General features: G+C 49.8%; 1 protein-coding gene across 1 annotated transcript in view; it reads left to right on the top strand.

Annotated features, from left to right (window-relative positions):
- LOC137529000 (cytochrome P450 2C18-like) overlaps positions 1 to 26,616 on the top strand; it is a 58,922-nt gene that overhangs the window by 22,630 nt on the left and 9,676 nt on the right. The window contains exons 5-6 of the mRNA XM_068250857.1: positions 18,598 to 18,758; positions 24,657 to 24,833. Coding sequence (XP_068106958.1) covers positions 18,598 to 18,758; positions 24,657 to 24,833 — 338 coding nt within the window. The remainder of the gene's footprint in view (positions 1 to 18,597; positions 18,759 to 24,656; positions 24,834 to 26,616) is intronic.

Genomic DNA, 26,616 nt, shown 5'->3' with positions numbered 1-26,616 from the left:
ATTTGCTTGGAACAGAAATGGCATGTGTAGTTAGTCCAGGGTCTCCAGAATTGGCATCAACATAGTTGAACAGAAACAATAATGGCGTCAGTTCTAGCTTCAGTTTACATAAAGTCATAATGTAAGTATGTACCTCGTGCCAGAATTTTCCAATTGCTGGGCATAACCACAAACAGTGGAAAAGATCGGCATTTTGTAGAAGGCACTTGGGACACCTCGGAGAGTAATACGAGGGAGGAGATCGGTACTTAATATTAAAGGCGTATTTTGCCCTATGAATTAGTTTAAGTTGGGATTCCCTCCAACCCTCTCCCAGGATCATTTTGTGGTAAACCTTATATCCCTCTAGAATTTTTTCCTCCAATTTTTCTGATGCAATGTCTTTATTCCACTTGGAAAGATTTTGCAATGCTTTTGATGCTATATTAAGCTCTCGCAGTCTGACATGGACCTCAGATAATGATAATTGAGATATATGAGGGGATAGGAATTTATCGAATGAGTCTAGGGATGCTACATTTGAGATATTACTAACTTTACTCGAGATGTAGGATCTTAATTGGCCATAAAATAGAAAATGGTTCTTTGGTATACCATACTTATTTCTGATTTCCTGAAAAGACATGAGCCTCCCCCCTCGCAGGTCGCAGAGGTGTCCCAAACATTCCACCCCCCTCTCCTGCCATGCCAGAAATCCCCCATGAGCTAAACTTGCTGGGAAGCCCGGGTGTCCCCATAGGGGCATGTATTTAGAGATGGTTTGAGGGGTTGAAAATAGTTTCCTCAGAGCCCTCCATGCCATGACAGTATCTTTAATCACCCTGCTATTTTTAAGTTTTGGAGGCATGAATTTCTGGGGTGTATGTAGTAGTCCCATCAGTGACCAGGGCTCGGCAAAAGATGCTTCCAGTGAATAGTTGGAATATATGCTTGACTTATGTAGCCAGTCTCTCACGTGGCGGGTAAGGCAGGCTAGATTATAGCGGCGAATATCTGGGACTGCTAGGCCCCCCCATTCTTTCGGTAGAGATAATTTAGATAGTGCAATCCTAGTTTTTTTGCTCCTCCATAGAAATTTATTAAAACCCCTATTTAGTTCTTGTATATCGGAATGTTTCATGAGAAGGGGAATGGTCTGTAAGGGGTATAGCAGTCTCCCGAAAGATACCGATTTTATTAATGCCGCCCTCCCCATTAAATTTATTGGTAGATTTTCCCAGCTTATCAATTGTCGCTTCAGATCAGCTATTAAGGGAGTGTAATTTAGTGAATATAAGAGATTGGGGTCTTTATGGATTTTTATACCTAGATAGGTAATCATGGGGCAGACTTTCACTGGGTGGTGTCTCAGAGTTGTTTTGGGGGCTAATGGGGATAGATACATGAGTTCGCATTTGGAGATATTTACCTTAAATCCACTAGAGGCGCCTACCTTGCCTATTAGCATTAAAGTTTTTTCTAGCTGAGATTCAGGGTCTCTAAGAAACAGCAGAATGTCGTCAGCAAACATGGCCTGTGATATCACCGAGTCCCCTATTTCCATACCTGGAATTTCCTGCTCGAGTAGCCTGGTTAGGGGTTCCAAGGCAAGATTAAAGAGTAGAGGGGATAGTGGGCAGCCTTGCCTTGTCCCTTTTTCTAACTTTATGGTATCTGATAAGAAGCCTGGTGTATATATACGGGCACACGGATTTATATGCATTGCTTTAATTAAGCTTCTAATGTCACCCTGAACATTCATTTTGTCCAGGACCACGTCCAGCCACCCAGGGCTGTATTTAGGGTTGGGGCTCCCCTAGGCACCCCAAACCTATGGCGCCCCCCCAGGAGAATGTTGGCGGCGCGCGAAGCGCGCCGCGGCGAAAAATGGGCGTGGCCACAGAATGCAGTGGGCGTGTCCATAACACAGTGGGTGTGGCCAATTAAAATATCCTCGTAAGAGTGCAGCCCAAAGTCAGTGGGACCATGGTTTCTCCCTGGGTATAAGTAAAGTGACCTTAAAAAAGCAAGTAGGAAATGTTCCCCCCTCCCCAAACCCCCCCCACACCCACACACACACACACACACACACACATTAGCCAGTGTTCTCTCGCACAAAATAGTGGTAGGTATTAGTGTGAGCTCCCCTGAGAAAAGTCAGTAACATGACTATGTTCTCTGCAAAGTGCTGCAGAAGATGCCAGTGCTATATAAATACATAATAATATGGTAGGACATTAGACTATGGGAGAATTAGATTGTAAGCTCCTCAGAGGATTGTTAGTGACATGACTACGTATTCCGTGAAGTACTGCTAAAGATGTAAGTGCAATATAGTACAGTGGTATGGCAGCATGATGGCGTAGTGGTTAGCACTCTCGCCTTGCAGCGCTGGGTTCCTGGTTCGAATCCTAGCCAGGTCAACATCTGCAAGGAGTTTGTATGTTCTCCCTTTGTCTGTGTGGGTTTCCTTAAGACACTCTGGTTTCCTCCCACATCCCAACAACATACGATACAGATAAGTATAATGTTAATTGGCTTCCCCTAAAAATTGGCCCTAGACTACGATACATACATAGACATATGACTATGGTAGGGATTAGATTGTGAGCCCCTCTGTGGGACAGTTATATGACAAACCAATACATACTCTGTACAGCGCTGCGTAATATGTTGGCGCTATATAAATAATTAGTATAAGTACAGTAGCCAGGTCTATAGGTGTCCAAATGTAGACATACTATAGGTGTCCCCAGTATAGATATCCAGGTCTATAGGTATCCCCAGTTTAGGTAGTAGTCAGGGGCGTAACTAGAAATCACTGGGCCCCCTTGCGAGAATTTGGATGCCCCCCCATAGGTGCCAAATAATCATAATGGGGCAGCGTTTCACCATAAAATAATCGTAATGTGTGCAACATTTCAGCAAAGAATAATCGCAATGTGGGCAACATTTCACCAGAAAATAATCGCAATGTGGGCAACATTTCACCAGAAAATAATCGCAATGTGGGCAACATTTCAGCAAAGAATAATCGCAATGATTGCAACATTTCAGCAAAGAATAATCGCAATGTGGGCAACATTTCACCAGAAAATAATCGCAATGAGTGCAACATTTCAGCAAAGAATAATCGCAATGTGGGCAACATTTCACCAGAAAATAATCGCAATGAGTGCAACATTTCAGCAAAGAATAATCGCAATGTGGGCAACATTTCACCAGAAAATAATCGCAATGTGGGCAACATTTCAGCAAAGAATAATCGCAATGATTGCAACATTTCAGCAAAGAATAATCGCAATGTGGGCAACATTTCACCAGAAAATAATCGCAATGAGTGCAACATTTCAGCAAAGAATAATCGCAATGTGGGCAACATTTCACCAGAAAATAATCGCAATGAGTGCAACATTTCAGCAAAGAATAATCGCAATGTGGGCAACATTTCACCAGAAAATAATCGCAATGTGGGCAACATTTCACCAGAAAATAATCGCAATGAGTGCAACATTTCAGCAGAGAATAATTGCAATGTGGGCAACATTTCACCAGAAAATAATCGCAATGTGGGCAACATTGCACCAGAAAATAATCGCAATGAGTGCAACATTTCAGCAGAGAATAATTGCAATGTGGGCAACATTTCACCAGAAAATAATCGCAATGTGGGCAACATTGCACCAGAAAATAATCGCAATGTGGGCAACATTGCACCAGAAAATAATCGCAATGAGTGCAACATTTCAGCAGAGAATAATTGCAATGTGGGCAACATTTCACCAGAAAATAATCACAATGTGGGCAGCATTTCAGCAGTAAATCACACAGTGGGCAGCATAACACCAGTGGGCTGGCTGAGTACCTGGCTGGGTGAGCGGGTAGTGGGCTGGCTGGGTAGCTGGGTGAGCAAGCAGTGGGCTGGCTGAGTAATTAATTGCAGTATTTGTATAGCGCCTTTCTCCTGTTGGACTCAAAGCACTTGCGAGGCAGCCACTAGAGCGCACTCAGTAGGCAGTAGCAGTGTTAAGGAGACTTGCCCAAGAAACTTCTTACTGAATAGGTGCTGGCTTACTGAACAGGCAGAGCCGAGATTTGAACCAAGGTCTCCTGTGTCCGAGGCAGAGCCCTTAACCATTACACTTTCCAGCCACTGCCTGGCTAAGCGAGCGGGCAGTGGGCTGGGTACCTGGCTGGGCAGCGGGCTGGCTGGGTACTTGGCTGGGCATGCGGGCTGGCTGGGTACCTGGCTGGCCATGCGGGCTGGCTGGGTACCTGGCTGGCCATGCGGGCTGGCTGGGTACCTGGCTGGCCATGCGGGCTGGCTGGGTACCTGGCTGGCCATGCGGGCTGGCTGGGTACCTGGCTGGCCATGCGGGCTGGCTGGGTACCTGGCTGGCCATGCGGGCTGGCTGGGTACCTGGCTGGCCATGCGGGCTGGCTGGGTACCTGGCTGGCCATGCGGGCTGGCTGGGTACCTGGCTGGCCATGCGGGCTGGCTGGGTACCTGGCTGGGCAGCGGGCTGGCTGGGTACCTGGCTGGGCATGCTGGCTGGCTGGGTACCTGGCTGGGCATGCGGGCTGGCTGGGTACCTGGCTGGGCATGCGGGCTGGCTGGGTACCTGGCTGGGCATGCGGGCTGGCTGGGTACCTGGCTGGGCATGCGGGCTGGCTGGGTACCTGGCTGGGCAGCGGGCTGGCTGGGTACCTGGCTGGGCAGCGGGCTGGCTGGGTACCTGGCTGGGCAGCGGGCTGGCTGGGTACCTGGCTGGGCAGCGGGCTGGCTGGGTACCTGGCTGGGCAGCGGGCTGGCTGGGTACCTGGCTGGGCATGCGGGCTGGCTGGGTACCTGGCTGGGCATGCGGGCTGGCTGGGTACCTGGCTGGGCATGCTGGCTGGCTGGGTACCTGGCTGGGCATGCTGGCTGGCTGGGTACCTGGCTGGGCATGCGGGCTGGCTGGGTACCTGGCTGGGCATGCGGGCTGGCTGGGTACCTGGCTGGGCATGCGGGCTGGCTGGGTACCTGGCTGGGCATGCGGGTTGGCTGGGTACCTGGCTGGCCATGCGGGCTGGCTGGGTACCTGGCTGGCCATGCGGGCTGGCTGGGTACCTGGCTGGCCATGCGGGCTGGCTGGGTACCTGGCTGGCCATGCGGGCTGGCTGGGTACCTGGCTGGCCATGCGGGCTGGCTGGGTACCTGGCTGGCCATGCGGGCTGGCTGGGCAGCGTGCTGGCTGGGCAGCGGGCTGGCTGGGTACCTGGCTGGGCATGCTGGCTGGCTGGGTACCTGGCTGGGAATGCGGGCTGGCTGGGTACCTGGCTGGGCATGCGGGCTGGCTGGGTACCTGGCTGGGCATGCGGGCTGGCTGGGTACCTGGCTGGCCATGCGGGCTGGCTGGGTACCTGGCTGGCCATGCGGGCTGGCTGGGTACCTGGCTGGCCATGCGGGCTGGCTGGGTACCTGGCTGGCCATGCGGGCTGGCTGGGTACCTGGCTGGCCATGCGGGCTGGCTGGGTACCTGGCTGGCCATGCGGGCTGGCTGGGCAGCGTGCTGGCTGGGTACCTGGCTGGGCAGCGGGCTGGCTGGGTACCTGGCTGGGCATGCTGGCTGGCTGGGTACCTGGCTGGGCATGCTGGCTGGCTGGGTACCTGGCTGGGCATGCTGGCTGGGTACCTGGCTGGGCATGCTGGCTGGCTGGGTACCTGGCTGGGCATGCTGGCTGGCTGGGTACCTGGCTGGGAAGCGGGCTGGCTGGGTACCTGGCTGGGCATGCGGGCTGGCTGGGTACCTGGCTGGGCAGCAGGCTGGCTGGGAAGCGGGCTGGCTGGGTACCTGGCTGGGCAGCGGGCTGGCTGGGTACCTGGCTGGGCATGCGGGCTGGCTGGGTACCTGGCTGGGCAGCGGGCTGGCTGGGTACCTGGCTGGGCAGCGGGCTGGCTGGGTACCTGGCTGGGCAGCGGGCTGGCTGGGTACCTGGCTGGGCAGCGGGCTGGCTGGGTACCTGGCTGGGAAGCAGGCTGGCTGGGTACCTGGCTGGGCAGCAGGCTGGCTGGGTACCTGGCTGGGCAGCAGGCTGGCTGGGTACCTGGCTGGGCAGCAGGCTGGCTGGGTACCTGGCTGGGCAGCAGGCTGGCTGGGTACCTGGCTGGGCATGCGGGCTGGCTGGGTACCTGGCTGGGCATGCGGGCTGGCTGGGTACCTGGCTGGGCAGCGGGCTGGCTGGGTACCTGGCTGGGCAGCGGGCTGGCTGGGTACCTGGCTGGGCATGCGGGCTGGCTGGGTACCTGGCTGGGCAGCGGGCTGGCTGGGTACCTGGCTGGGCATGCTGGCTGGCTGGGTACCTGGCTGGGCATGCTGGCTGGGTACCTGGCTGGGCATGCGGGCTGGCTGGGTACCTGGCTGGGCATGCGGGCTGGCTGGGTACCTGGCTGGGCATGCGGGCTGGCTGGGTACCTGGCTGGGAAGCGGGCTGGCTGGGTACCTGGCTGGGCAGCAGGCTGGCTGGGTACCTGGCTGGGCAGCAGGCTGGCTGGGTACCTGGCTGGGCAGCAGGCTGGCTGGGTACCTGGCTGGGCATGCGGGCTGGCTGGGTACCTGGCTGGGCATGCGGGCTGGCTGGGTACCTGGCTGGGCAGCGGGCTGGCTGGGTACCTGGCTGGGCATGCGGGCTGGCTGGGTACCTACCTGGCTGGGCGAGCTGGCTCCTGGCTGGGTAGCTGGGCTGCAGTTGCCAGCGGCTCCTTCGCGTGTCTCCCGGGCTCCTGCCCTCCAGCAGAGTGGCAGCTGTTGGCCAGGCCCAGGACGAGATCCTTAACTCTGCATGCCCCCTCCTGGTCTAGTGACGTCACTAGACCAGGCGGCGGCATGCAGAGTTAAGGATTATGTCCTGGCCGGCCGCAGCCACTCTGCTGGAGGGCGGGGGTGAGCGAGCTCCCCTTATCTGTAAGTGCCCTCTCCGCCGCTCGCCCCCCCCCCCCCCCCCCCCCCCCCCCGCTCAGCAAAAAAAAAAAATTAAAAATTTTTTTTATGAATAGAAAAAAAAAAAAAAAAAAAAAAAAAATAAATGAACTATAGGTGGCCGCCCCCCCCGAGGACCCGCCCATGGCACCGGCCCACGGGTGCCTCTTAGTAGATACGGCCCTGCAGCCACCCCCAGTTTACATTATCAAAGGCCTTTTCGGCGTCAATCATTAAGAGTGCGTAGTTTCTGCATGTCTTGGGAAATGCCCGGACATGATCCTGGACCAGGAGGACCTTGCGTATATTTGCTATTGCTGATCGGCGGCGGACAAAGCCCACCTGGTTAGGACCTACCAATTTTGGGAGTAATTCCGCTAAGCGGTCTGCCATTATTTTGGAGAGTATTTTTAAATCCTGATTAATCAGTGATATGGGTCGATAGGAAGATGGATTTTGAGGGTCCTTTCCAGGTTTAGGGATCAATTTTTTGTAGGCCATGCTTGCCGACGGCGGATAACAGCCCTCCTGTAGTATCTTATTATAAAAGGTGGTCAAATAGGGGACTATTTCTTGTTTCAATAATTTGTAAAATTCCGAGCTAAGCCCGTCTGGGCCTGGGGCTTTTCTATTTGCAAGCTGTTTAATTGTGCCACTAATCTCTACAGGTGTAATTGGGGAATTAAGTTCATGTAGGTCAGTTTCAGACAGAGTTGGTAGCGATACCCGATCAAGCCATGAAGTGTCTATCTCTTTAGGATTTAATGGTTGTTTATATAAATTTTTATAAAATTCACAAAACACTGAGCTGATGGATTTGGGATCATTGTGAAGTTGGCCACTGGCTGCTCGTATACTGGTGATTACCGTTGTCATATGTTGGGGCTTAGACATTCTTGATAAGAGTGTCCCCATCTTATTTCCATGTTTAAAGTAATATAGGTCCCTGTAAGATTTGATATATCTTTCTCTTAATTTAAAGTTTGTCTCGGCAGCTTTTTTTGCTGATAACCATTTTAGACGTGTTTCAGGGGAGGGATTAATTAGGAATGTCTTGTGTGTGCTACGTAACTCCTCCATCGCAGACATATAGTCCTCATGAGATTTTTTTTTCCTGCCGGCTATGTACCCGATTATTCTCCCCCTTAGTGTTGGTTTAGCTGCTTCCCAAAATAGGAAGATGTCTTTGGCATGGGCAATATTATCCTCTTTGTACTCCCACCACCATTGTAGTAGTAATTGTGAGAAGCCCTCGTCATCATAAAGGTACGACGGGAATCGCCAGATGATATCAGAGCCTCTGGGAATTGACGGGGAGAAGGTCAGCTGTACAGGGGCGTGATCTGATATTACAAGATCTAGTATCTCTGAAGTTTGTATTTGGGACATAATTGAAGGTGATACCAGCAGATAGTCTAAGCGGGACCAAGTATTATGGGGCGACGAGTGAATGTGAATTCCTCTCCATCTGGATGTAATGTTCTCCAGCTGTCACACAGTGATGTGGATGATATGTAGTCGTTGAATAAATGTGATTTGGTTATCGTCAGGTTGCTAGCTGGCGTTCTCTTTGACCTATCTTCAAATAAATTATTAATAGCGTTAAAGTCACCTCCCTGAATGATCCTAGCGTTACCCAGCAAAAGAATCTCAGACAACAGTTCAATGAAAAAGGGTCTATCTATTTCATTTGGTGCATAAACATTAAAGAGAACCAGCTCTTCTCCCGCTAAGCGTAACTTGATCCATAGCCACCTCCCTTCTTTATCTGCCTTGTGATCAATAACTTCACCCTGAATTGATCTGTTGAGTAGTATCAAGACCCCTGATTTACGACCCCCAGATGCTGACCCAAAAACTTGTCCCACCCATGATTTGAGCATGAATTTAAACTGCTCGGATGATAGGTGGCTTTCCTGTATGAAAGCTATATCCGTTTTAATTTTTTTCAAGTGGCGTAACACTATTGATCGTTTCCCAGGGGATCTCAGTCCCTTGACATTCCACGAAGTAATTCGTAGAGTCATTTATCTGGATGGCCCTGGACCAAGTTACACAGTATTATACTTAACTTATACCTCTTATTTAATTTAAATTCCCAGAGATGACAGATCCCTCCCCAAGCCCTCCCCCCCAAACTTATTCCCCATACTGCATACGGATTTGAGAATGGGGCTTCACCGCCCTGTTTAAAAATTGCTGAGTTTAAGACTATTGCAGCAGAAGGAGATACCAAACAAAAACAGAATAAAACAAGAACAAAAACATAGTTACTGGACTCCACTTCTTCCCTGGAAGTTTTCCTCTTCTCTACGTCTCCAGAACCGGACCACCTTCCAGTCATTGATCCTTAGCTGAAAAAGTGAATAGCCATTCATAACAATTAACAGTAGTAAACCTGAGAAACTAGCTCTGTGTTGAGAGTGGTGTAACATTAAAGGCAGCGCCCCCTGCCACATTTCGACTTGCAAGAGATGAACTTTAGTCTGATCAGGTTGGATCAGAATTGTCCTTGCGGAGGAAAGCTAAAGCCTCCTTAACCGTATAAAAAACATGGGTGTTTTCAGAGTCGTCAGTGACCCTCAGCACCGCTGGGTACTGGAGTGCGAATTTCCACTTTTTCTGGATGCAGAGAGCACATGCTGGGTTGAACGCTTGGCGCTTTTTGGAAACTTCCACTGAGTAATCATTAAAAATGCGGATCTGGGTTCCTTGGTGCTCCAGGGGATGGTCTAGATCTCTGTAGGCCCGTAATAGTTCATTTTTTTCTGCGAAGTCCAAGTATCTAGCTAGTACTAGGCGGGGAGGACGCTTGTCAGTTGCGGCTCGGGGGGGACCCACTCTATGCGCGCGTTCCACCTTGCATCCCCGTTTGAATCCCAGCATCTTGGGCAGGGTAGATGCGCAAAAGTCACGGAGGGCTTGTGCTGTCATGGATTCTGGGAGTCCCACCACCCTGAGATTATTGCGGCGTGAGCGATTTTCTAAGTCCTGCAGTTTATCTTGCATTTGTTTGTGTTCATCTTGTAGTTTTTTGTTCTCCTTCACCTCCCTAGCCCGTTCATCTTCTATTGTTTGTATGCGAAACTCAGCATGAACTAGTCGCTGGCCATGCGCTTGTAATGTGCCATGTACAGCTTTTAAGGACTGGTCTATGGTGGCCTGTATTGAGGACTGCAACTCTGGGGCCAGTTTTTCGACTACCGCTGCCGCTAACCTCTGATAGTCTATGCCTCCATTCTCCCTCTCACCTGGTGCGTCTGTTTGTGTGTCATCTCCAGAGTCCCAAGATGCGGGGTGCTGTGTCACTCGCACGGGAGATTCGTGCTGCGTAGGAGGTGAGTGAGAGGGGTCGGCGGCCATCTTGGGAGCGGCTTCCTCCTCTGTGCCCGGCTTCTGTTTGTAGGTAGACCGCGTTAAATAGCGGTCCATGGAGCGGGGTTGATGTGTGTGCCGGGTCCGGTATCCTCTGCGATCGCCACAGGAGTGCTGGGGGCGCTTTAGCTGGCTTGTGGATCGTTGGAAGGGGTCGCGGTTAGCGGAGCTCCGCTCTCAGCCTCCTTCCATCCAGGCGCCGGAACCGGAAGTCGATCTGATCGTTTTTATCGAATTGCTGTAAAATCGGATCATTTTATTGTATTGAGTGTGGCCACCTTTAGAGAGAGATTTGTCTCTTGGTGAAATCTGCCCATCATCTCTAGATGTATGGCTGCCTTTACTCTAGCATGGTAACATTAGGACACTGCAGTGTCATTTCTGTAAGTCCAGGTCCTTATTAGTACTAGGAGTGAAGGGGGGTGGGGAGAAGCACAAAAGCCTTACAGCCTGTCTCCCTGACTTCCAGAGCACAGGTTCAGAATTGAGGAAGGGCGCAGGGCTGCTCTCTCTCACATACACACACACCACACATTACCTTTTATTCTTCCCATTAGAATTCCATCCTCCATCAGCCAGCCAAGCTTGACTGGGCGACTTCCTGGGGGAGCAGCTGGATGACATCACTGACATAAGTCAGCTAAGAAGAGTTAAAAAAACAAACAAGGAACTGTCTACCAATCTCACTAATCTAAACTATGTATGACTGCTTATTGAGTGCAGTCTTTCAGAACAACTGTGCAAAGAGCTTTTTATCTTCGCTCCCTTAGGACTGTGAAAAAAACCCTTTTTTTTCTGGACTGCCTGAAGATTGGAATGCCTTTGAAAGCCTCCTTCCATCCAGGCGCCGGAACCGGAAGTCGATCTGATCGTTTTTATCGAATTGCTGTAAAATCGGATCATTTTATTGTATTGAGTGTGGCCACCTTTAGAGAGAGATTTGTCTCTTGGTGAAATCTGCCCATCATCTCTAGATGTATGGCTGCCTTTACTCTAGCATGGTAACATTAGGACACTGCAGTGTCATTTCTGTAAGTCCAGGTCCTTATTAGTACTAGGAGTGAAGGGGGGTGGGGAGAAGCACAAAAGCCTTACAGCCTGTCTCCCTGACTTCCAGAGCACAGGTTCAGAATTGAGGAAGGGCGCAGGGCTGCTCTCTCTCACATACACACACACCACACATTACCTTTTATTCTTCCCATTAGAATTCCATCCTCCATCAGCCAGCCAAGCTTGACTGGGCGACTTCCTGGGGGAGCAGCTGGATGACATCACTGACAGAAGTCAGCTAAGAAGAGTTAAAAAAACAAACAAGGAACTGTCTACCAATCTCACTAATCTAAACTATGTATGACTGCTTATTGAGTGCAGTCTTTCAGAACAACTGTGCAAAGAGCTTTTTATCTTCGCTCCCTTAGGACTGTGAAAAAAACCCTTTTTTTTCTGGACTGCCTGAAGATTGGAATGCCTTTGAAAGCCTCCTTCCATCCAGGCGCCGGAACCGGAAGTCGATCTGATCGTTTTTATCGAATTGCTGTAAAATCGGATCATTTTATTGTATTGAGTGTGGCCACCTTTAGAGAGAGATTTGTCTCTTGGTGAAATCTGCCCATCATCTCTAGATGTATGGCTGCCTTTACTCTAGCATGGTAACATTAGGACACTGCAGTGTCATTTCTGTAAGTCCAGGTCCTTATTAGTACTAGGAGTGAAGGGGGGTGGGGAGAATATTGCCACCATATCTAGAGAGGTCCTCCTCATATGGGAACCCCTGGTCAGCCCCAAGCCTGCATGGTGCTCCGCACTGTGGGATGCTGTCACCTCCCACGCCAAATTCCTCATCTCCAAGCGAGCACTGAACAAACGCCGCTGCCACAGAGGGAGGAGGGCGGGGGCCCAGGCCCGACTCAAAAGAAAAGGCCTGCGCACTCCAGTCCCTGCCATCCTATTAGCCAACGTCTGCTCACTCCCCAACAAACTGGACGAGCTGCTCCTCCTACTAGGCAGCAAACCCCAGATCGGCAGAAACACCCCTGTTCTCTGTTTTACTGAGACCTGGCTGAGTGACAGCACCCCCGATAACTCCCTACACGTACCGGGCTACAACCTCCTCAGAGCAGACCGTGACGTAGCCCTCTCTGGGAAAACGAGAGGGGGAGGCATCTGTTTTTACATCAACACCTCCTGGTGCTCCAACATCACCACTCTAAACAAAACCTGCACCCCTGATGTCGAGTTTCTAGCCATAAACTGCAGGCCTAAATACTCCCCCAGGGAGTTCTCTTCCCTTGTCCTCGTCGGAGTCTACATCCCTCCCGACGCATGCCCCAGGACTGCCTTGCAAACCCTCAGGGACTGTATCTCGAGATGGGAAACTGCCCACCCGGAGGCCCTGTTCATCATCCTGGGCGACTTTAACAAGGCGAACCTGCGACATGAGATGCCCCGTTACAAGCAGCACATAACCTGCCCTACCAGAAACTGTAACACCCTGGACCACTGCTACACGGTCCACAAGAACGCTTACAAGGCCTCCCAGGGTGCCCCCCTGGGAAACTCCGACCACAACACAATCCACCTGATTCCCACTTACAGGAGGCTCCTGGAGACCTCAAAGCCCATCACCAAAACCATCAAAAAGTGGACAGCCGAGGCAAAAATGGAGCTACAAGCTTGCTTTGACACCACCGACTGGTCGATCCTTGAGGCATCCTCCCTTGATGAATGGGCCGAAAACGTCACCTCCTACATCAGCTTCTGCGAGGAAGCGTGCATCCCATCAAAGACTTTCAGGGTTTTCCCCAACAACAAGCCCTGGTTCAATGACAGGCTCCGCCGGCTTCGGAAACGCAAGGAGGAAGCGCACAGGTCTGGCTCACTCGAGGAGTACAGGGAGGCAAGGTACACCCTGAAAAGAGAGCTTCGAGCAGCAAAGAGGGCTTACTCCGAGAAGCTGGGGCTCTGCCTCCAGTCTAACAACACACGGGAGGTCTGGAAGGGCCTGAGGGCGGCCACAAACTTCAAACCCGCTCCTCAACCGGTGACCCCGAGTCTTCGACTGGCCGAGGAGCTCAATGAGTTCTACTGCAGGTTTGAGCGACAACCCATCCAGTGCGCAGACCGTTCAGCCACGGCCATGGGGACCCCCTCCGCGGGTGAATCCTGCACCCTGGCTCCTGCCGCCGTCCATGAAACTGAGGTACTCCGGCTCCTCCGCAAGCTGAATCCCAAGAAGTCTTCTGGCCCCGACGGAGTGTCGTCGATCTGCCTGAGAACCTGTGCCGATCAGTTAGCCCCGGTGCTCTCCTCCGTATTCAAGCGGTCACTATCGGATGGCATAGTCCCCTCCTGTTTTAAACGGTCTACAATTGTACCAGTTCCCAAAAAACCAGGCAGCACTGAGCACAACAACTTCCGACCGGTGGCCCTAACCTCTAACATCATGAAGCTACTGGAGAGATTGGTCCTTGCCCACCTGAAAAAGTTCACGGATGCCCACCTTGACCCACTCCAATTTGCTTATAGGGCAAACAGATCCGTAGAGGACGCTATCAATGCCAGCTTGGCATACGTCATGGAGCACCTAGACAACCCTGCCTCCTACGCTAGGCTACTGTTCCTGGACTTTAGCTCAGCGTTCAACACGATCTGCCCAGATATCCTGCTCATAAATCTGACGCAGCTCGGGGTGGAACCCACCCTCCGGGCATGGATCAAGCACTTCCTGACGAACAGAACGCAACAGGTGAGGCTGGGAAACTGCTACTCCAGCGTAAGAACCACAAATACGGGGGCTCCACAAGGCTGTGTTCTGTCTCCACTACTGTTCTCCCTCTATACCAACAATTGCATCTCATCCGCCGACTCGGTGAAGGTCATCAAATTTGCAGATGACACCACTATCATTGGCCTAATCGGCAGCAACGGGGAGCACGAATACCGCAGTGAGGTCGAGAGCATCTGCAACTGGTGCGGAGACAACAACCTTGTACTCAACACAGCAAAGACGGTTGAACTAGTCGTAGACTTCAGGAAGAACCCTCCCCCCCTCCCACCTGTCCTCATTGGGGGAACTGAAGTCTCGAGGGTGTCATCGGTACGGTTCCTCGGCACGACTCTCACGAATGACCTGAAATGGGGGCAAAACACCATCAATGTTCAGAAGAAGTCGCAGCAGAGGTTATTCTTCCTGCGCCAACTGAAGCGCTTTGGCATGCCCCGGAAACTGCTCACAAGCTTCTATACTGCCACCATAGAATCCATCCTCTGTTCCTCAGTCATTGTCTGGTACTCGGGCGCAACGGCCAGGGACAAGCACAAACTGCAGAGAGTCATAACGGACGCAGAGAGGATCATCGGATCTCCTCTTCCACCTCTTGATCTCCTCCACTCCACCAGGATGATGAAGAGAGCCACCAGGATCTCCCGAGACCCCTCCCACCCAGGCAGTCGCTACTTCGAGCTCCTCCCGCTGGGCCGCCGCTACAGGTCACTATCATCCAAGACCGCCAGGCGGGAAAACTCCTTCTTCCCCCAAGCGGTTCGGCTGCTTAACTCCAATCTTCCCCCGTCAAGGCCCGCCCACTAGCTTGCCCTGGCGGGGTCGGTCAGCCAGCTCCTGCCCGTCTGCCTGCCTGGTCCCCACTGCCCACGTCTGTGGCTTTATCATCACCACTGCATCATCACTACCCATCCACTATTGTACTAACTGTTGCCCCGGGACTGCTTCATGCGAAGGACATATCCATATCTAACTGTTGCCTTGGGACTGTTTCACGTGTAGGCCATATCTAACTGTTGCCTCGGGACTGTTTCACGTGTAGGCCATATCCATATCAAACTGTTGCCTCGGGACTGTTTCACGTGTAGGCCATATCGAACTGTTGCCTCGGTCTGCTTCACGTGAAGGCCATACCCATATCTAACTGCCTCGGGACTGTTTCACGTGTAGGCCATATCCATATCTCTACTGCATTTCTTCACCTGTATCATTGTTTGTTGTATGTGTTGTGCATCTGTCCTTTTATACCATGTTATACTATGTCTATGCCATGTGTACCACAATCAATTCCGAGTATAGCTCTGCTGTACTTGGCGAAATAAAGTGATTCTGATTCTGATTCTGATTCTGATTCTGAGAAGCACAAAAGCCTTACAGCCTGTCTCCCTGACTTCCAGAGCACAGGTTCAGAATTGAGGAAGGGCGCAGGGCTGCTCTCTCTCACATACACACACACCACACATTACCTTTTATTCTTCCCATTAGAATTCCATCCTCCATCAGCCAGCCAAGCTTGACTGGGCGACTTCCTGGGGGAGCAGCTGGATGACATCACTGACAGAAGTCAGCTAAGAAGAGTTAAAAAAACAAACAAGGAACTGTCTACCAATCTCACTAATCTAAACTATGTATGACTGCTTATTGAGTGCAGTCTTTCAGAACAACTGTGCAAAGAGCTTTTTATCTTCGCTCCCTTAGGACTGTGAAAAAAACCCTTTTTTTTCTGGACTGCCTGAAGATTGGAATGCCTTTGAAAGCGCCCCATCCTGACCTGATGACCTTCCGCTCAGAGGCCGGAGCCTCTCCAGCCTCTGTGTTGTCCCGGCCCTGGTAGTTGGGTGAGCGCACGTGACGGGTGGCGGGCGGGTGCGCACGCATGCGCTCTGGCATGTGGCGACAATGACAGACCTAGAGCTCGTTTTTAAACGAGCTTAGGTCTTACTAGTTTTTTTTATAAATGATTTAGTCAGTGTTTGCCCATTGTAAAATCTTTTCTCTCCCTGATTTACATTCTGAAATTTATCACATGGTGACTCATTTACTGCTGGCAGGTGATGTCTGTAGAAGGAGATGCTGCTTTTTTGCATTTGGAAACAGCTATTTCCCACAATGCAACAAGGCTCCCACAGTGTGATTCCAGTACCTAGATGCTGACATCACACTGTGAGAGGGGTCTCTCCACGCTATCAGCCATACAGAGCCCCCTGATGATCTGAGTTAGGGTACATAGTTACATAGTTACATAGTTACTTTGGTTGAAAAAAGACATACGTCCATCGAGTTCAACCAGTACAAAGTACAACTCCAGCCTGCTCCCTCACATATCCCTGTTGATCCAGAGGAAGGCGAAAAAACCCTTACGAGGTAAAAATTCCTTCCCGACTCCAGATGGCAATCAGATAAAATCCCTGGATTAACATCATTGGCATTACCTAGTAATTGTAGCCATGGATGTCATTCAACGCAAGGAAAGCATCTAAGCCCCCTTTAAATGCAGGTATAGAGTTTGCCATAACGACTTCCTGTGGCAATGCATTCCACATCTTAATCACTCTTACTGTAAAGAACCCTTTCCTAAATAAATGGCTAAAACGTTTTTCCTCCATGCGCAGATCATGTCCTCTAGTCCTTTGAGAAGGCCTAGGGACAAAAAGCTCATCCGCCAAGCTATTATATTGCCCTCTGATGTATTTATACATGTTAATTAGATCTCCTCTAAGGCGTCTTTTCTCTAGACTAAATAAACCCAGTTTATCTAACCTTTCTTGGTAAGTGAGACCTTCCATCCCACGTATCAATTTTGTTGCTCGTCTCTGCACCTGCTCTAAAACTGCAATATCTTTTTTGTAATGTGGTGCCCAGAACTGAATTCCATATTCCAGATGTGGCCTTACTAGAGAGTTAAACAGGGGCAATATTATGCTAGCATCTCGAGTTTTTATTTCCCTTTTAATGCATCCCAAAATTTTGTTAGCTTTAGCTGCAGCGGCTTGGCATTGAGTACGATTATTTAACTTGTTGTCGATGAGTACTCCTAAGTCCTTCTCCAAGTTTGATGTCCCCAACTGTATCCCATTTATTTTGTATGGTGTTAGACCATTGGTACGACCAAAATGCATGACTTTACATTTGTCAACATTGAATTTCATCTGCCATGTATGTGCCCATATAGCCATCCTATCCAGATCCTGTTGCAATATAACACTATCTTCCTCAGAGTTGATGATTCTGCACAATTTTGTATCATCTGCAAAAATAGCAACATTGCTCACTACTGTATCCACTAGGTCATTAATAAATAAATTGAAGAGCACTGGACCCAGTACAGACCCCTGTGGGACCCCACTGCTAACAGTCTCCCATTTTGAGTATGATCCATTGACCACAACTCTTTGTTTTCTGTCCATTAGCCAGTTCCCTATCCAAGCACACAGACTCTTCCCCAGTCCTTGCATCCTCATCTTTTGCACCAGACTTTTGTGGGGAACAGTGTCGAATGCCTTAGCAAAGTCTAAGTATATCACATCTACAGCATTCCCAATATCCATATTAGCATTCACTACCTCATAAAAGCTGAGCATGTTAGTCAAACAGGACCTGTCTTTAAAGATCTCTCATGTGAATGGGAGTATCAGCTACTGATTGGGATGAAGTTCAATCCTAGGTTACAATTCCTCTTTAAGCTAAGTAGCCGCCTGTTTGTAGCCTCCTGCTGGATGCACATCACATCTGTGAGTGTGAAGAGGAACAGATACTCCCCATTTAACCTTCTAAGTTTACCCTGAAACGGCAGACAGATTGTTGCCTAGAGCAACGTCACGTGTGCCTTGATAAAGGGCCCCTGCGTGGCTCTTAAATGTTGATTATTTGTAAGAAAACAATAAAAGTGTTATGTGCCCCCAGTGTTATGTAGCCCCCTTCCCAGCCCGCCCGGTCGAAAAAAAGAGAGACAAAAAGAGAAGAGACCCAAGGACTGGCACAACACAGCCGTCGGACCGGCAGTGGGCCGCAGACCGGGGGTTGGGGACCCCTGGCCTATAGGCTTCCCATGTCCTCCTTGACCACACCACCGCTGCCAGGGACCCTCTTGTAATTTGTGGCCGCGAATCCCCTTTATGGACTACAGCATAATGGCAGCCATACGTGTGAGGCTGCAGTACAGCTGTGCTCATACATGAAGAGGAGAAAGGCCACAAGAACATATCCAACAAGCTCTTCTTGGATATAGTCAGAATGTCCCTGCGTAGCAATGGTGGGGTTGAGGAGGAGATGGAAAGCCTCTTGACTATCCAGAGGTGCTGGTTTTGAATGGAGGACAGCTGGAGAATGAGGAGACACAGAGAGAATCGAGAAGGCTTTATGGGATCTAGAGCCTTCCCTCTAAATAGGTGAGTATCTAAGTCTTTTTTTTAAGGTTTGCTTTGACATATGTACAATTTTGTTACTATATAAATAAATAATGACCTGATGAAGTTGGAAACTAAGATTGTATTCTGATTTCAGGTTCACCTTTCAACCTCAATTTCCTTATGACATCAGCAGTTTCCAATGTGATCTGTTCCATTGTCTTTGATGAACGTTTTGACTACAAAGACAAAAGATTTCTCCGTCTTCTGGATGTGATAAAAAATAGCATAAGAACAGTCAACTCAACTGCAGGGCAGGTAAACAAACTCCTCTCGGGTTCCTGTTTCTTTTGTATGTTAAGGATTATATTGTTGCACATTAATTCCAGAAATCTCCTGTGTAATGTACAGTATTATATTTTCACAATGGAAACTAAAAGGTTGATTTTGTTTTTGATTACTCCTGAGTTTTTTTTTCCAAGGAGATATTGCCAAACCTTACCAATAAAATACCTTTGGAGAAAAAGTTATTTGGTTAAAAGACTTTTAAAAACCGTATTTCAGTATTACATTTTTTTTATTTAATTCAAGATTTCAAATTTGGGAGAAACAGTTCTTAGAGGTCCATGTCATGTCCATGGGAGTTCAGTTCTTAGAGGTCCATGTCAAGATATATTTACCTCTTCCCGGCAGCTGTAGTTGATTGAAATCTATGCCTTGTTTATGTCCAATTATCCCTGCCAAGGTGTAGATTACCACTTCCGCATTCACATGCACCTGCCATTCATGTCTTCTGCAACTTGCTCACTCTGCTGACAGCAGAGCTCCGTGTGTCCATTAGGAGCCAATCAAATTGGCTCCTGGCCCCGTGGTCACTGTGTGTCAAGCACAGCGATCACGCCTCGTTTTTTAGAAAACAATAACTCTGGTCCTTAAAGAAAATGTGAACTGAAAATTAAAAGTGAAAATCAACATACACAGATCATACGTACCTCCCATGTAGTCTACTCCTCAAGCTCTTTCTCCTCTCCTGCGTCCTGTTTGTCCACTGTGATCAAGGGAATTCTCTGTCCTCCATTTTAAAAAATGGACATTACACCATGACAGCTTCCTGGTCAGCACACAGTTAAACTGTAACATCGCCCACTTGAGCCATAGGGAAACATGGACACATCAGCTCTCCTCTCAGCTGTAACTGACAGCAACTGATATATTTCAGTTCTGACAAAATGTTGTCAGAACTGGAAGGGATCATTGTCAGAAGAAAATGGTGAGCTTCTGAGAGGAACTGATGGCAAGATAACTATGTAATAGAGTTGGGCCGAACTTCCGCGGAAGGTTCGGTTCGCGTTAAAGTTCGTGAACCGCAATAGGCTTCAATGGGGATGCGAACTTTGAAAAAAAAAATTTATGCTGGACACAAAAGTGATGGAAAAGATGTTTCAAGGGGTCTAACACCTGGAGGGGGGCATGGCGGAGTGGGATACATGCCAAAAGTCCCCGGGAAAAATCTGGATTTGATGCAAAGCAGCGTTTTAAGGGCAGAAATCATATTGAATGCTAAATGACAGGCCTAAAGTGCTTTAAAACATCTTGCATGTGTATACATCAATCAGGTAGTGTAATTAAGGTACTGCTTCACACTGACACACCAAACTGTTCACTGAACAGAACAGGTATGCAGTGGCGGGTTCACTGAACAGAACAGGTATGCAGTGCCGGGTTCACTGAACAGAACAGATATGCAGTGGCGGGTTCACTGAACAGAACAGGTATGCAGTGGCGGGTTCACTGAACAGAACAGGTATGCAGTGGCGGGTTCACTGAACAGAACAGGTATGCAGTGGCGGGTTCACTGAACAGAACAGGTATGCAGTGGCGGGTTCACTGAACAGAACAGGTATACAGTGGCGGGTTCACTGAACAGAACAGGTATGCAGTGGCGGGTTCACTGAACAGAATAGGTATACAGTGGCCGGTTCACTGAACAGAACAGGTATGCAGTGGTGGGTTCACTGAACAGAACAGGTATACAGTGGCGGGTTCACTGAACAGTACAGGTATGCAGTGGCAGGTTCACTGAACAGGTATGCAGTGGTGGGTTCACAGTACAGGTATGCAGTGGTGGGTTCACAGTACAGGTATGCAGTGGTGGGTTCACAGTACAGGTATGCAGTGGTGGGTTCGCAGAACAGGTATGCAGTGGTGGGTTCACAGTACAGGTATGCAGTGGAGGGTTCACAGAACAGGTATGCAGTGGTGGGTTCACAGAACAGGTATGCAGTGGTGGGTTCACAGAACAGGTATGCAGTGGTGGGTTCACAGAACAGGTATGCAGTGGTGGGTTCACAGTACAGGTATGCAGTGGTGGGTTCACAGAACAGGTATGCAGTGGTGGGTTCACAGTACAGGTATGCAGTGGTGGGTTCACAGAACAGGTATGCAGTGGTGGGTTCACAGAACAGGTATGCAGTGGTGGGTTCACAGTACAGGTATGCAGTGGTGGGTTCACAGAACAGGTATGCAGTGGTGGGTTCACAGTACAGGTATGCAGTGGTGGGTTCACAGAACAGGTATGCAGTTGTGGGTTCACAGAACAGGTATGCAGTGGTGGGTTCACAGTACAGGTATGCAGTGGTGGGTTCACAGAACAGGTATGCAGTGGAGGGTTCACAGAACAGGTATGCAGTGGTGGGTTCACAGTACAGGTATGCAGTGGTGGGTTCACAGAACAGGTATGCAGTGGTGGGTTCACAGTACAGGTATGCAGTGGTGGGTTCACAGAACAGGTATGCAGTGGTGGGTTCACAGTACAGGTATGTAGTGGTGGGTTCACAGTACAGGTATGCAGTGGTGGGTTCACAGAACAGGTATGCAGTGGTGGGTTCACAGAACAGGTATGCAGTGGTGGGTTCACAGTACAGGTATGCAGTGGTGGGTTCACAGTACAGGTATGCAGTGGTGGGTTCACAGAACAGGTATGCAGTGGTGGGTTCACAGTACAGGTATGCAGTGGTGGGTTCACAGTACAGGTATACAGTGGCCGGTTCACTGAACAGAACAGGTATGCAGTGGTGGGTTCACTGAACAGAACAGGTATACAGTGGCGGGTTCACTGAACAGTACAGGTATGCAGTGGCAGGTTCACTGAACAGGTATGCAGTGGTGGGTTCACAGTACAGGTATGCAGTGGTGGGTTCACAGTACAGGTATGCAGTGGTGGGTTCACAGAACAGGTATGCAGTGGTGGGTTCACAGAACAGGTATGCAGTGGTGGGTTCACAGTACAGGTATGCAGTGGTGGGTTCGCAGAACAGGTATGCAGTGGTGGGTTCACAGTACAGGTATGCAGTGGAGGGTTCACAGAACAGGTATGCAGTGGTGGGTTCACAGAACAGGTATGCAGTGGTGGGTTCACAGAACAGGTATGCAGTGGTGGGTTCACAGAACAGGTATGCAGTGGTGGGTTCACAGTACAGGTATGCAGTGGTGGGTTCACAGAACAGGTATGCAGTGGTGGGTTCACAGTACAGGTATGCAGTGGTGGGTTCACAGAACAGGTATGCAGTGGTGGGTTCACAGTACAGGTATGCAGTGGTGGGTTCACAGAACAGGTATGCAGTTGTGGGTTCACAGAACAGGTATGCAGTGGTGGGTTCACAGAACAGGTATGCAGTGGTGGGTTCACAGAACAGGTATGCAGTGGAGGGTTCACAGAACAGGTATGCAGTGGTGGGTTCACAGTACAGGTATGCAGTGGTGGGTTCACAGAACAGGTATGCAGTGGTGGGTTCACAGTACAGGTATGCAGTGGTGGGTTCACAGAACAGGTATGCAGTGGTGGGTTCACAGTACAGGTATGTAGTGGTGGGTTCACAGTACAGGTATGCAGTGGTGGGTTCACAGAACAGGTATGCAGTGGTGGGTTCACAGAACAGGTATGCAGTGGTGGGTTCACAGTACAGGTATGCAGTGGTGGGTTCACAGTACAGGTATGCAGTGGTGGGTTCACAGAACAGGTATGCAGTGGTGGGTTCACAGTACAGGTATGCAGTGGTGGGTTCACAGTACAGGTATACAGTGGCCGGTTCACTGAACAGAACAGGTATGCAGTGGTGGGTTCACTGAACAGAACAGGTATACAGTGGCGGGTTCACTGAACAGTACAGGTATGCAGTGGCAGGTTCACTGAACAGGTATGCAGTGGTGGGTTCACAGTACAAGTATGCAGTGGTGGGTTCACAGTACAGGTATGCAGTGGTGGGTTCACAGAACAGGTATGCAGTGGTGGGTTCACAGAACAGGTATGCAGTGGTGGGTTCACAGTACAGGTATGCAGTGGTGGGTTCGCAGAACAGGTATGCAGTGGTGGGTTCACAGTACAGGTATGCAGTGGAGGGTTCACAGAACAGGTATGCAGTGGTGGGTTCACAGAACAGGTATGCAGTGGTGGGTTCACAGAACAGGTATGCAGTGGTGGGTTCACAGAACAGGTATGCAGTGGTGGGTTCACAGTACAGGTATGCAGTGGTGGGTTCACAGAACAGGTATGCAGTGGTGGGTTCACAGTACAGGTATGCAGTGGTGGGTTCACAGAACAGGTATGCAGTGGTGGGTTCACAGAACAGGTATGCAGTGGTGGGTTCACAGTACAGGTATGCAGTGGTGGGTTCACAGAACAGGTATGCAGTGGTGGGTTCACAGTACAGGTATGCAGTGGTGGGTTCACAGAACAGGTATGCAGTTGTGGGTTCACAGAACAGGTATGCAGTGGTGGGTTCACAGAACAGGTATGCAGTGGTGGGTTCACAGAACAGGTATGCAGTGGAGGGTTCACAGAACAGGTATGCAGTGGTGGGTTCACAGTACAGGTATGCAGTGGTGGGTTCACAGAACAGGTATGCAGTGGTGGGTTCACAGTACAGGTATGCAGTGGTGGGTTCACAGAACAGGTATGCAGTGGTGGGTTCACAGTACAGGTATGTAGTGGTGGGTTCACAGTACAGGTATGCAGTGGTGGGTTCACAGAACTGGTATGCAGTGGTGGGTTCACAGAACAGGTATGCAGTGGTGGGTTCACAGTACAGGTATGCAGTGGTGGGTTCACAGTACAGGTATGCAGTGGTGGGTTCACAGAACAGGTATGCAGTGGTGGGTTCACAGTACAGGTATGCAGTGGTGGGTTCACAGTACAGGTATGCAGTGGTGGGTTCACAGAACAGGTATGCAGTGGTGGGTTCACAGAACAGGTATGCAGTGGTGGGTTCACAGTACAGGTATGCAGTGGTGGGTTCACAGAACAGGTATGCAGTGGTGGGTTCACAGAACAGGTATGCAGTGGTGGGTTCACAGAACAGGTATGCAGTGGCGGGTTCACTGAACAGGTATGCAGTGGTGGGTTCACAGAACAGGTATGCAGTGGTGGGTTCACAGAACAGGTATGCAGTGGTGGGTTCACAGAACAGGAATGCAGTGGTGGGTTCACAGAACAGGTATGCAGTGGTGGGTTCACAGAACAGGTATGCAGTGGCGGGTTCACTGAACAGGTATGCAGTGGTGGGTTCACAGAACAGGTATGCAGTGGTGGGTTCACAGAACAGGTATGCAGTGGTGGGTTCACAGAACAGGTATGCAGCCAGGGACAAGCTAAGCCTAACTAATCTTTCCCTATGAGAGAGAGTGTGCAGCAGCTCGCCCTACTCTCACTAATGCAGGCACACGAGTGACCGTAATGGTCGCCGCTGCCTGCCTTTTAGTAGGGGGGAGTGGCTCCAGGGGCTAGTGTAGCCTAATTGACTACACTGTGCCTGCTGACTGTGATGTAGAGGGTCAAAGTTGATCCTTCATGGTGCATTATGGGGCGAACCGAACTTCCGCAAAGGTTCGCCTGCGGGACGCGAACGCGAACCACGGAAGTTCGCATGGAACCGTTCGCAGGCGAACCGTTCGGCCCAACTCTACTATGTAATGTTCAATTGATGTCACCTCATGTGTTTATTTTAAATAATTTTACTCAGTACAGGTTCTCTTTAAGAGGCCAGAGACGCCGTGTCTGCAAGTGGTTAAGTACACATAAATATAAGTACTTTAAAACTAAGGAAATGTTTTTTTCTTTGAATACACATGTGGTGATGTTGGGAGGGATAAAAACGAAACATTTTCTTGATACTCATATTCTTATAACAAGCATCTTCCTTTTTGTTGTCCCCTTGATAGTTGCTGAATGCTTTTCCAAATTTGCTCTATTACATTCCTGGACCACATCAGAAATTGTTCCATTATTTTGATGAGCTGAAGGCTTTTGTGGTGGAAAAGATAAAAGAACATCGTGAGACTCTGGATGAGAACTTGCCCAGGGATTACATAGATTGTTTCCTTATAAAGATGGAGGAGGTGAGATCCAAAGTATATATATATATTTATTATTAATTTCATAATTTGCACTCTGCTATACATTTAATTCATCATGTTACATTTGTCATTCTAATCACTAGTTCTGTATTTTGTACCAGTGTCCATATTTGATGTATACCATTGTCTGCATCATTATACAGTTCAAGACCACAGGCTCCCCTCCATACCCCACCCCCCTTGTGACCAGGCTATTTTTTACAATTCAGTGCTCTGCACTAATTGATCACCCTTCCCTCTTTTCTGCCCACCATAAGAGCTTTCTGTTGGTAGGCTCTTATCGCTACTGCAGGAATGAGGGTTTTTTAAATTAATTTATTTGTAATTTTTTTTAATTAAAAATGGCTATTTTTTTTATTTATTTCCCCCCCTCCCCCTGACAGCCAATCAGGGCGATCCTCTCTCATGATTGCGATCGGAACCACTCCAGGGTACAGCCAAGTCACAGGGCTGTCCCCAGTACAGCGCTGCATTAGATTGCAGCGCTGTACAAAAAAACCCCCAATCGTTTATTTTATTTTTCAGTCTGCTAGCGGCGATTTTCACTTGCAAACTTGCAAACTGTTGCTCCGCTCCGTCACTCAAGTCACGTTGGACGTGCGCAATCCCCGATAACCTCCGCCCACCACTCTTGACACGTTTCGGTGTTAGACGGTCCTGGGGCTGCCACCTTCCCGACGCCTATCGGCGTTAGGAGGTCGGGAAGGGGTTATGTACCCCTTATTGTTTCCCTACTTTGTACAGCACCACGGAATATGTTGGTGCTTTATAAATCAATAATAATAATATATTGTGATGAGTTTGAATTTTGCATAGTTGAAATTTTGCAGGAAGATTAGGGATTAAAGTGCACAATTGTAAAGCGAAATTTCAGACTGCCATTTATTTCACATAAAAGGCAACATATTACATAGAAGAAAGAATAATTAACCTCCTGAGCGGTATTCCCGACACTGTGACGGGCATGCCACTCAAGAGCTTTTTTGGTAGCCTCAGGAGTCCCCCGGTATAAATCTATCAATTCCCATCAAAAAATTACTTGCTGGTTGAATAAAAGTAACTTTAAGTCAAAATTTGCCCGGGGTATTAATAATTAGCGGCAACACTGTACATACAAACCAAGCCTCTATCCAGTGATCACCTCTCACAGCTCCGATCTTCTCTATGGGGAGGATCGTACAACACGTCATGACGTCACCGACGAAATGCGCATTCCCTTTCCTCCCCATAGAGAAGACCGGAGCTGTGCGGGGAGGCTGTGGTATCGCTGGATAGAGGCTTGGTATCACTGGCGTAACAATAGGGGATGGTACCCCTGCCCCCGCAGGGAGGCCCGGGTCCGCCCCGGGCCTCCCTCGGGGACGTTTTGGGGGACTGGAGGGGTCGCAGCATGAGGGGAAAGCCATGCCTACAGTCGGCGGGGAGGGGGGACAGTCCCCCCCCCTCCCTCACCTTGGGGCTCTCCCCTCTGCGCTCCCCTCCAGCTTAATGAGTATCCGGGCAGTGGCGGGCAGCAGCAGGCAACAGCTGATACATACCTTCCGTCTTCCGTCCGCTCCAGCGTGCGTTCCTGACTCTAGCCTCTGATGCGACTTCCTGTATAAAACCTGTATAAAACAGGAAGTCGCGTCAGAGACTAGAGTGAGGAACGCACGCTGGAGCGCACGGAAGACGGAAGGTATGTATCAGCTGTTGCCTGCTGTTGCCCGCCGCTGCCCGGGCGCTCATTAAGCTGGAGGGGAGCGCAGAGGTGAGGGAGGGGGGG

The sequence above is a fragment of the Hyperolius riggenbachi genome, chromosome 8, assembly GCF_040937935.1.
Source record: "Hyperolius riggenbachi isolate aHypRig1 chromosome 8, aHypRig1.pri, whole genome shotgun sequence".
Taxonomy (NCBI): domain Eukaryota; kingdom Metazoa; phylum Chordata; class Amphibia; order Anura; family Hyperoliidae; genus Hyperolius; species Hyperolius riggenbachi.
Note: the sequence above shows the minus strand (reverse complement) of the source record. Positions and strands in the feature narration are given on the sequence as shown.